Source organism: Tenrec ecaudatus, chromosome 18 (assembly GCF_050624435.1).
Source record: "Tenrec ecaudatus isolate mTenEca1 chromosome 18, mTenEca1.hap1, whole genome shotgun sequence".
Taxonomy (NCBI): domain Eukaryota; kingdom Metazoa; phylum Chordata; class Mammalia; order Afrosoricida; family Tenrecidae; genus Tenrec; species Tenrec ecaudatus.
The window spans coordinates 58,945,652-58,956,870 of NC_134547.1; the positions used below are offsets into that span (position 1 = coordinate 58,945,652).

Consider the following 11,219-nt stretch of genomic DNA (forward strand, 5'->3'; position numbering starts at 1 on the left):
AAAAGAACCCAAGGGCTACTGGGGGCAGCCCAAGGCCAGCCGAGGAAGACCAGAGGGTCCGAGGCCACAGCTCTGGTCCTCATCTCGAAGCTCTGGCTGGCTGCCTCACGGTTCCCCCAAGCAACCCAGGCTCCCAGCATGTTGAGGGCCCACTCGGGCTGCCAGCTTCCTGGTGCAGACGGACACCACAGCCCCCCATACTCCACACCACCCAGCCCCAGCTTGTCACAAATGGCGGAGACGGCAGCTTCAAGCCTCACAGTTTTATTTTCTCCTTGTATCCATCCATCCTTTCAGCACCAATAAAGGAAAAACCCCTCCTTTCAAAAGATTATAGCAGGTGTAAAGAATGTTTTCTTCAAGGGAAGAATCGTCTGGATATGTATTTGCTAGTGTGTTTACCAAAACCTTAAGTGTGCTTGCCCTATAAAACCCCTTAGATCCCGTGTGGATACAATACAGAAAAAAATACGGAAATTAAAAAAGTGTGGTTTTTTTTTTCTCATTTTTTTAAAACAGTATCTCTAAATCTCAGCAAGTTAGTACAATAGTTAAAAAGCATCAAGATTAATAGTCATACTCAAAACCCAAGGTGTTTCGGACAGATGAAATGGATGGTTCTCCTTCCTCAGCTGACCCTGCACCCCCAGGCTTCTGGGTCAGACGCAGGGCCTGAGGGGAGGGGATGGTCTGGGGCGGAGCCTGCCTCCAGGCTGAGATGGCACAGACTTCAAGATCTTGGAAATGTTTTTGTTTTTTTAAATCAGAACTGGAAAAGCCTGGCTGTACCCAGGGTCCGGGGTGATGAACCATGGCCATGGCCACTGTGCTAAGGGACTGTGAGGAGAGCTGGCGGCAGGGCGGCCTGCCCTGGATGCCGAGGGCTGGCTTGGCAGAGGCGACCTATTACCACGAGGTGGCCAGGCACAGGGAGGTATGACTTGCCTAAGGCCGCCCTGTGATGGGGAGGGATGGAGGAGGCCCCAGCCCGCTCTGGACTGGACAGGACCTGTGCTGCTGCAGTTTGGGGGGTTGGGCCTGGCTGCCTCTGGGGACACAGCTCGCAGCTGAGGGGCATGGACATAGCCCTGGAGTTGTCCTAGTGAGTCCATTGTGGTAGCTAAGCAGAGGACCTAGAGAGGGTCGGACTGCCTCCTGGCTTGGACTCGGAGCAGGACTGGGCAAGGGTAAGTGTCCTTGGCAGCTGTCCCCCAGACCAGATAAGGCAGACAAACCTGTGTCATGGTGCTCTGTGCCCTACCTCCCAGCCTCTGTTTGCTTGTTTGCCCCTCCTACAGACCTGGCATCAGGCTGTCTGCTTGGTCCCCTCTTGGTCCCTCTTGCAGCTCAGTGGGTGACAAGGCACAGCATCAGCACACCAGCACCAGGAGGCTCCCAAGTGGGGCCCCTGGTGCTCCTTCCCCAGCCTTGCTGGGCAGAGCTGGCTCAAAGCCAGGCTGGACACATGGTCAGGGCGCTGCAAGCGTTGGGATGGGGTGATGGTAGGGACACGCAAAGATCCCAGGTCAGAGGAGCTTCCCACTTCAGGACGATGCAAAAGCGCCCCCTTTGTGACTCCTTTCCAAAGGGCAGTGGCCCGTGGCTGACGAGGGTGGTTGGGTTGTTGACAAGCTCAGGCTCGCCCTGGTCACATGGGCAGTAGACCTGGCTTCTGTGTCCTCGCCTGCTCTGGCCAGCAAGCAGCCTTTGGCTTGGCTCCTCACCCCAAGTCTGCACCCGATGAGTGGAGTGGCTGTGGGGGGCAGGGGGCAGCTGCAGCCCCTCCCGAGGCTGAGGTTCCTGAGCTCGGGTAGCCCCCAGGAGGGTTTGGTCACAGACCAGAGGGGGCCAAGCATCAGGCTGAGGAGGGCAGTGGGTTGGTTCAGCTAGAAGAGAAGCAGCTACAAATCAGCGTTGTCAAAGTCAGAGGCCCCTCCATGCTGACGTTGAGTTCCCGCCTATAAAAAAGTGGGAGCCCTGCCCCCATCTGTGTTGTGGCACCGCCTCCCAGGCTTGAGCAGAGAGGTCCTGGGGGCGGGGGAGGGACCTTGTCTCAGGAAGAGCAGTGACTTATAGACCCTTCACAGTGAAGGGCTTTGTGGTGTTTTTTGTTTCTTTGTTTACTTTTAAAATGTAATCGCCCTTGAACGCAAAACCCCGGAGCAGAGCCCTGCTGTGGAGGACAGTCCTCAGGCCCCGGGGTGCTTCTTTGGCTGGTTCTGACTGTTTGGAGTGTGGCCTTGGGTGAGGCCGGATAAGGGTCTGTGGCACGGCGGGTGCGGGCATGCAGGCGGTGTGCGTGCGAGGGAGCAGGCATGCAGACACATGGCAGCAGATACAAACAGGACCCCTGGACGGAGCTGGAGAAGAGCTATACAGAGCGCGGACCGCTCCCTGGCCTGACCCACGGCCTTCACACTGGGTTGTGCTGTAGATCCGGAGAAAATCCCGTTTGGAAAGAATGGCACTGGTTAGATGGCAGTGGCTGGCCCGCCTCACCATCCCTGGGAGCTCTGAGGGCAGGCAGGGTAGCTACGCCTGGCTGGGGACCCCAGCTCTGGAGGGGACGTGGCCCAGCCACGGGCACAGGCTGCAGCTCCAGTAACTGGTACCGCCCTCTGTGCACTGCGGGCGGCGAGAGGCTGGTCTAGGCTGCCTCGTCCTCGCCGGTGGACACCGTCAGCCGCATGGCCACTGGGAGGTGGTCTGTCAGTCCCGCTAGCTGGGAGATGAAACTGAATTCCTCCACTTCCTGTGGGGGGAGAGGAGCAACCTGGTTAGACGCAGAGCTACCCCTCAGGGGAGGGCAGGGCAGTGGGCAGTCCCCCCCCCCCACTCACAGCCTTCAAGTCAGGGCCCAGCCCCTCGTCCCCATGCAGGATGTAGTCGATGCGCCGACCGTTGCCCTTCAGCAGGTCCTTGCGCCCCTTCTGGCCAGGGCTCTTGCTCGGGGGGAAGGCCAGGAACTCCCGGCGGCCTTCCTCGCTCTCCAGGACCCTGATCACGCAACACAGGAGGTGAGCGGAGCCCCCAGTGGGGAGCCCGCCACCCCAAAGGGGGAAGAACCAAACTTTTGGGCCTAAGACATATCTCCCCTGTAAGGCCCCCAAAGGGGAAACTGAGTCCCCTTCCCCTCACTGCCTCTGTGGCAGTGCTGTCATAGGAACCCCCGCTGAGTGGGGTGCTTGGAGAGGCCCTTCCAGTAAACATGGACATCTGCAAGGAGCTTTTTGTCACCTCAGGTGTTGACAGGACACTGCCGTAGCCCTAATGTATGTAGCTCATGACTCCTTTGCCTTTGATAATTAATTCTAGTACCAATGATCAGACAGTCATTAAAGGTCATTTTTTAATTATCATAAAAACAGTTTTCTCGGCATAGGATATTTCCAATTTAGCCTCTAATCTAATTGAGCACAGATTGGCTTCGAAGCGCCATCTCAGGCTGTGTGTTATAAAGCAGTTCTGCTGGGGGTGCCTCTCCACCCTGGATCCTTTTTGGAATCTCTTCCAGATCCGGAAAGAGATTTGGCTGGGAGGGACTGCTGACTCTGAGAAGGCCTGGCAGGTGCCAGTTTTCTTTAATCATCTAATCAGTGACCATCGTGACCAACTTTGCAGGGTCCTGGCAGCAAGGGCCCCTTGCCTGCCGGCTGGCCAGGGAAAGTCAAGCTCTGGCACTGTGAACCCGGACCAGACTGTGGGGGCCTCCAGAGTCCCCCCATCCTGGACCCAGGAGCTGGCTCCCACCGCGCTGGCAGCCGCGAGCTAAGGCACCTACTTCTGCAGGTTGTCGGGGGTGCACACGTCCTCGTCGTGAAGGTTGGCATTGTCCAGCAGGGTGCCTGCAGTAAGGGCAGAGCGTCACAGGCAGGACCAACCAGCCTCTTGACCACTGTGTTGGCCTGGGCCCATGAGGTGCGGCCTCAGGGCCCCGTGGACCCCCAGTCCCTCCCAGCCCGCCCCGGCTCACCAATGGCCCATGACTTCTCCTCCCCGGGTCCCAGGCGGCACGGGTCCTTGTAGCGTGTAAACAGGGAGTGTTGCTGCTCCAGCTTGTCATCTGTGGGAAGGGAGAGTCAAGTCTGCCCTCCAGTGGCTGTAGGGGTCTGGGGTCAGCTTTCCCAGTCAGGGCAGCCTGCTGAGCTCTTCCCCAAGGCTGACTCAGTAGACTTTCACAGCTGGGGGTGGGGGTGGGGGGTGGGCGTCGGCACTGGTCTGTGTCCCCGGGCCCTTGGTCTCAGCATCCCCACTTCTTGGACAATGGACCCACATGCCTCCAACAGGGAGTGACCTCTCCTGTGCTATTTGTCCTGCCACCCCACAGAGTCAGAAAACTTGTCCTAAGAGCCCCTGGGTGGGAGGACAGAGTGCTGATGGAGCTGGTCACCTGCCCGACCACCCTCAATGCCCAGGAGCCTGGGGTCCTAGGAGCTCCTAGCACAGGACTCCTCCCATCCCCATCCCCATCCCCAGGCCCCAGCAGTGTGACCATGTAATCACAGAGCAAACAAAACCTAGCTAATGCTGAGCTTTCAGACTCCATGCTTGGACTGTGGCACCTGCTTCCCAGTGTGTGGGTCACAGCCGAACCACTTACTGACTGTGACCTTGAGGAGCTGCTGCTCCTCTCTGGGCCTTCCCAGCCTAGCTCTGGGGTGAGGAGGGGCGCTGGGGATCCTGGGAAGGGCGGGCGGAGGCAGAGCACTCTGAGTTGGCTGAGTCTCGGGGGTGGGGGGTGGGGGGAGGGCGTGGTCTCACCAGATGAGCAGTTGTCAAAGTTGAAATCTCCACAGATGACATCAAAGGCCACCAGCTCCTCGGGGTTGGCAGTGCTGGGCGAGGAGGTAGACTTTCGGAAATCTGCCAGCCAGGCCAGCAGCAGGTCCAGCTGCTCACAGCGGATGGCGCTGTGCTCTGCAGGCAGCACCAGAGATGGCGGTGAGGCTGGGCTCAGGCCTGGCCCCCCTTGCAGAGCGGCGACCCCACCCCAAGGACCTCACAGCCGGCCTACCTGCTGGGGCCTGCAGGTGTGTGCAGGAAATGTACCCGACGATTCTTTGGTCCTGAGGTGTGCATCCCACCTGCACCTGTGTGGGAGCGGGACCAGTGTCAGCCTCCACACCTGGTTCTGGACAAGGTGCATGGCCCGGTAAGGTGACCAGATGTCCCACTTTTTAACAGTTTTTCCCGCGTACTGCGGCGTTTTAAAAATAGTTCCGATTTTTGGAAAGAATGCATGACAAGCTAGGGTATACAGTTTTTGGCTGCCATGTGGCTATTTCACCAGGATATGAGTTTTATCAATGGTGTCCTGCTTTACCAGTGTTAAAATCTGGTCTGCAATGGGGGATGCCCACCGGCCCACTGGGTCCCCACACGAGCCCTGCCCTCCCACATAAGGGCCAGGCCCAGGCTGGAGGCAGACAGGAGAGATACTATCAGCTGAGGGGACAGTGGGCACCGATAACCACCTGGGTAGATGGCTTATCTCCACATAGATGCCACCCTGGCACCAGTCTCTGCGTCCTGCTGTGAGGGCTTCTCTCTCCCTCTTTCTTCCTCTCACAGGGCCTTATGTTGTGGTTGGAGCTGAAGGATCGTAAGAGCTGTGAGGGCCAGGCTGAGGGGCCCCCAGGCCCCCTGACCATTGGTCACTGACAGAAGCTGTGCCAGGAAGGTTCTTCAGCTGGTATGCTCCCCAGAGCTCCCTCCTAAGAGGTCTAGGCCTCTCTGGGATTCAGCCGCCTTCCTCACACATTGCCAGTTCATGCCAGACCATGAGGCCCCGTACCCGGTGGCAGCCCCAGGGAGCACTGGCTGTGCTTGGTCCCAGGCCGAGGTCGTGCAATACCTGCCCCGCAATGGCATGAGCGGCCCCAGTCCCTGGACTTGTCGCAGTCATGCCACAGGCCACCACAGTCGTTGGCCAGTGCTGTTCTCCGCTTTCTGCATCATCTGCTGGGCCCCTTTCCCAGCCCAGACGCCATCTCCCCATCTCAGTGGGCGACAGGGTGATGATGGGTGACATAGCCCGGACTGGGGGCTGGTTGTAAACTGACGTGTTGACCATTCACTTCTTGCTCAATTTCCCAGACTAACCCTCGGCCTAATGGCACCACCTCCCATCCCTGGAATGCCTGGTGAAAACCACATCTCACCCAGGCCTCCTGTTGCAAGAGCACATTTATAGAACTGCAGTGCCCCAAAAAGACACGAGGTGGTGCTGTCGCTCTACTTCTCAGGCAATAAGCCTGGGAAAGCAACAGTGTCTATGATCCCCGTGCACTCCATTGTTGGGTCTCATAGGATTACCCCGGGGAAACCATTTTAATGCACTGAGGCCGAGACCTTTAGTAATCGGCCAGGGTCACAAAGCTCCAAATGGGGAGGCAGGTTCAATTGGGTGTTTACTGCCTCAAGCTAAGGGTCTCACCTTCACACTATGCTGGCGGCCTCTACTCTGAGCTAAGTGGAGTGGACACAGTGCGAAGTGAGGTGTCGCCAGGCTGTGGCTACGTCTCCTTCTCTCCCTGGCTGCTGAGCATCTCAGCGCCTCACCCCTGCTTCCCTTGTAATGAGTTGTGTGACCGAGTAGGACCGCTTCATTATCTGCAGAGCCTCATCAACTGCGGTCTGGTGTGGTCAGTGTGCAGAACCTTGTATTTTTCTAGCAAAACAAACAGTCCCACTGAGAGGCCTGGGGGCAGAGACAGCAGTAGCAGAGATTTCCAGAATTAGCTCATTCCCATGTGACCCAAAGTGTGGGGTAGGGAGTCAGGGGGCAGGGGTCTGAGGGTTGAGGTCCAGTGGGGGCTGGCAGGGTTCGGTTGTGTGCCCCAGGTTCTGGTAGCAGGGAAAGTTCAAGAGCAGGGGCCAGTCACAGGAGACCGATGTTGACTGTGGTGGGGCCAGTAGTCAGGGGAGCGAGGTAAAGAGAGGACATGGAGACAGGCCTGCCTAGAGTGGCCTCTGAGCCATCTGTAGTCAGCTGGGAATGAGAACCTGAGAAGATGGCCCTTTCTTCCCCAGCAAATCACTCGGGCTGCTGAGGCCAGAAGCTATCTGGCAGAGCACACTGAGGAGTTGCGTGCCCCACAGGGAGGTGTATCTACTCAGAGGGGTAGTCCAGACCACTTTGGCATCTCACACTGAGAACCGAGAGCGGGAGCCCACTTGCTTGCCACAGTGACAGGGCCCCCGGGCCTCCCTGGCTCCGGCCCGATCTGCGGCAGCAACAGGTCCTGGCCAAGTGGACACGCCAGTGTTCTGGGCAAACAGACGGCTGAGCTGAACCTCCCCATGCTTGAACTGTAGTCTCATGCTGGGCCTCTAGCGAGGACCTGAGACATCTAGAGGAAAATGAGTCCCATCCCGGGCAGGCCTGTTCCCACAGCCCCTGCCGAAACTTCTACAGTCTCACGCTTCATGGGGAAAGGGGGCCCCCACGCCCCCAACAGTTGCTGCCTCTGGGCACAGAAAGCTCTGTTCTGCATTCGATGGCCAAACAACTCTTCAGAAAACTCTGGAAGCACTAAGGGCAGCTTTTGGATGGAGAACAAAAAGTCGACACTACAAGCGTCTCAGGCTCAGTAGAAGAGAATGCATAATGACCAAATTACCACAGTCTAAAAACTCTTCCAATTGCATTCAAATTAGCACAAATAATGATGATTCCCTTTAATTAATGACTGTGCAAGCAGAGTGTTGCGCTAGTGGGCAAGGTGCCTGGCAGGGCAGCTGAGTGACAGCAGGAGGGAGGGGCCCAGGTCAGGTAGCTCATGACAGGGAGAACAGGCCTGGAGGTGCTGAGAATGATCTGGGCTGTTCTCTCCCACCTCCTGCTAAAGGGGTCTCTGTCTCTTCTGTCCCTCCCCCCCCCCCCATCATCATCACCATGGCCCCATGACTGCCATCACTACCAGAGCTGAAGCTGGGAGTCCCAGGCTTTTCCCGCCACATCCCACCCTGTGTGTAAGTACGTACTGTCCCCACGTGGCCGATGGCCGATGGGAAGCTGGTGGGTGTGCTGGGTCAGATGGGCCCCATCGCCTTGGCTCGCGGCCCTCCCTATGCTGCTGCTGCTCCTCCTCGAGCAGGGCCTTTGGCTCAGCTTCAAGAAGGTTTTGTGGAGCCCTCCCCGCAATGTCTCCACTGCCAGGGGACCCCCCCCCCCCCAGTAGCAGCCTTGCCTCCCAGAGGCCTCCTACCTTGAGGAACAGCGCTCCTTTGGAGGCCAGGGAATCCTCGAACCGCCCGTTGGGGTAACAGTGATAGGCCACGTCCAAGATGGGGTAGCGGCTGGCGAAGAAGAGGCCACTATTGAGGACCTTGAAGCTGCAGCAGCCGCGGCAGCCGTAGACCCCAACGTCGTAAAGGATGTACTCGAAGTAGCCGTGCAGTTGGTCTTTCAACTTGGTGGCGGCCCGCTTGTCAAACACCTCCTGCAGGCACAGGAAGTCCAGGTTGGCAGGGAAGAAGGCGGAGATCTCATGGTCGAAGGCCTCGTCGGGATGCCGCCTCTTGCGCGCGGCGGCCTTCTTCACCACCGAGGCCTTGTACAGCAGCTTGTTGTTGGCGGCCCCCGGTTCCCCGCCGCCGTCGGCCGCAGCGCGCGCCTTCACCAGGGACTCCCGGGAGGCCGAGCGGCTGCCCAGGCTGCCCGAATCCCCGTCCCGATGACTGTGGTTGGGGGTCTGGCCCCGCTGGCCCCCGCCGGTCCCGTTCCTGGCCTGGCTCCCCGGGGCAGGGTCTTCCGTTTCAGGGGGCCGGCCCCCCTCCTCGCCACCAATGCGCACGATGCAGGCGTCCTCCAGGCCGCCCCCATTGGCCGGGTCCCCGGAGGCTGGGCAGTTCACAGCCTCTTCGCTGGGCCGGCGCGCGCCATCGCCTTTGTACTCCACAGAGGCCGTCCTCTTAATGCTGCCGGGGACGGTGCGGGCCACGCCATCGCTGCCCTGCGGGGACACCAGGCTGCTGAAGCTGGCCGCGCTGATGGAAGTATTGGTGGGAGAGTCGATGTAGATCTTGATCTGCGGCCGGCTGGCCCCATTGCGGATCCTCTGCCCGATCTCTTTGGCCCGGGCGTGCACGTGGAAAAGGTTGTTGAGCCTGGCCAGCGATTCCGGAAGGAGGCAGAGGTTGGCAGAGCCGAAGCAGAAGCTTTTGCCGGTGCCCGTACCCCTCCATTCACCAAGCAGGGCTGCGTTCTCGGCCGGGCCCTTGTCCTCCAGCCGCGAATAGACGTAGGGACAGCGGTAAGACTGCAGAGGTGACCAGAGGAGGAACCCAAGAAAGGCCAAGGGCAGAGTGGCCACCAGGAGGGCCAAGTAGACAGGAGTGAAGAGCAGGGTGCAGAGCAGCTGGAACCAGCAGCGGCAGTCCTTCCAGGGGCAGGTGCAGATGTGGAGGGAGGTGAAGGATGCCAGGAGTCGGTCCACCATGCAGTAGCATGGGGAGATGAGGGCCCAGGACACAGCGTGCAGGGCGGACAGACAGCTATTGGGAAAGGGTGCTGTGTATAAAACCATTGCAGCTCACTGGGCGTGGCGCACGGCCGGGCCTTCTACATGGTGTCTGTGGCAGCCTGGGCACGTCTGGGGGTGGGGCTGGGAGGGCAGCTGGAGGAAGTGTCAGCTCCTGCAGAGATGGCACGCTGGGCAGTCAGTGGCACGTGTCGGCCGGCCGGTCATGGGTAGCTCAGTGGGCCATCTCAGGCACTGGTAACAGAGAACCTGCAACAACAAAAGGCGGGTGGGCTGTTAGGGATCTTAGGGGGAGGACAGCTCTTGTGCCTGGTGCCCATTCGGCCCACTCCCAAGGGGCCAGCCAGCTGCCTCATCACACTATTGACGCGTGGGTTTTGTCCTTGGAATAAAGCGTGTTGACATGTCTGCTCCTAGTGGCCTACTTTGACCTTTTAATGTAATTGCTTGAAAAATGGCCTCTGGGTTCTGGAGCTCTGGGGGTGTTCTGGAGGCAGGTAGGGATCCCAGGGGAGTGGCTGGGCCTGATTGGCCTCTAGCAGCAGATGGAGGGTGACTCTGGGTCAGAGGTGCTGCAAAGCCCGTCCCCTGTCACTGAGCGCCACCCAGACCTGAACAGCGGGGAGCCAACTTATAGTGTGGAGGACAGTGTGGCTGGCCAACCTTGGGATTAGGGAGCTGGGCCTACACCATCAGGCCAAGGCTGACGGGCTCCCTGCCCCCACCCCCAACTCCCAGCAGAAATCCATCTCGCTGAAAGTTCCAGGCACAGCCTGTCTCACCAACGCCTAGAATTAGTCCCTGTTCCTTCTGAGAGACACTCCCTGGGGGCTGTTGGGTCTGGACCAAGCTTCAGCTGCTCTCTGCCCCTGCCCTCCAAGATGCAGTCCCAGGGACCAGTTGAGGCACCCAGCTGCTGGGTCCCCAAAGCTGGGTCCTCCCCCTGGCACACGGGAGGGACCAGGAGTGGGCCTCAGAGCAGGCCTTGGGGTCCCACCTGGTAAGAGGTGTGCTGAATGGAAAATCAAGGAATGCAGCGTCTGGTGGGTTTCCTGACCTCGGGGACCGGTGGGCGATGGCTCTGTGGCAAAGCTTGACTGAGCATAATCCTGAGCTCCACTGTGGGTTGTGCCCATGTTACACCCAGCCCGACCCCAACCCTGCCTCCCTGCTCACCCGTGCCAGAGACCTTGGTGTCCTCTCTTCTCCCATCAACTGTTATTCCCTTCTGTCCCCACCCCCTCCTCTGCACTCCTCCAGGACTCCACCGTGTTGGCAGCGTCCTCCCATCAGGTTGTCCTTGACCGAGGGCCACAGAAACTTTCTCTGCCTGAATCGGACCCTTTCAGAGCCTTAGTTGCAACTCCTGGTCCCTCCGCCAGGCCTGCCCATCTCTGCTGCTTAGCCCTGCGATGCTGGTGTCCTGCTCACCTGCCTGTTCTCACCCTCTTTCCAGCCAAGCTCATCTCCTTAGAGAAGACCTCCAGCCTCTCTTCGTTGCCGGCTTAGGAGGCTCCCAGTCCTGGTGCCCTCCTGACTAGTCTCCATAGGTACAGCTGCCAAATGCTGATGGCATGCCCACCTGCCCAGCAGGCCTGGAGCTTCTGGAGGCAGGGCCCACACCGCCTCTTGCAGCTGTCTGTGGCCCACACTGCGGGTGCCGAGAAGAGGAAAGGAGCGGGTGGAGACAGACAGCCTTGGGTCTGGTGTGGGGAGCAGGGAGCTCTGTAATGT

At 59.2% G+C, this 11,219-nt stretch overlaps 1 protein-coding gene across 1 annotated transcript; it reads right to left on the reverse strand.

Moving 5' to 3' along the window:
* Positions 1 to 260: 260 nt before the first annotated feature.
* Positions 261 to 9,530, reverse strand: SMPD3 (sphingomyelin phosphodiesterase 3). Its single transcript, XM_075537554.1, has 7 exons — positions 8,211 to 9,530; positions 5,015 to 5,090; positions 4,762 to 4,917; positions 3,974 to 4,063; positions 3,782 to 3,845; positions 2,841 to 2,997; positions 261 to 2,752 (listed from the first exon to the last, which is right to left on the reverse strand). Exons 1-7 carry the CDS (start codon positions 9,528 to 9,530, stop codon positions 2,648 to 2,650), a joined length of 1,968 nt encoding a protein of 655 aa, XP_075393669.1. The 3' UTR covers positions 261 to 2,647.
* Between the last annotated feature and the right edge of the window lie 1,689 nt (positions 9,531 to 11,219).

What these genes read in the sequence shown, in the direction of transcription:
- SMPD3 (XM_075537554.1), bottom strand. Translation starts at nt 9,530, where the DNA reads ATGGTTTTATACACAGCACCCTTTCCCAATAGCTGTCTGTCCGCCCTG. An exon ending in ACACCTGCAGGCCCCAGCAG is followed by an intron (nt 4,918 to 5,014) that starts GTAGGCCGGCTG and finishes TGCTGCCTGCAG; the next exon opens with AGCACAGCGCCATCCGCTGT. An exon ending in CTTTGACAACTGCTCATCTG is followed by an intron (nt 4,064 to 4,761) that starts GTGAGACCACGC and finishes CCCTTCCCACAG; the next exon opens with ATGACAAGCTGGAGCAGCAA.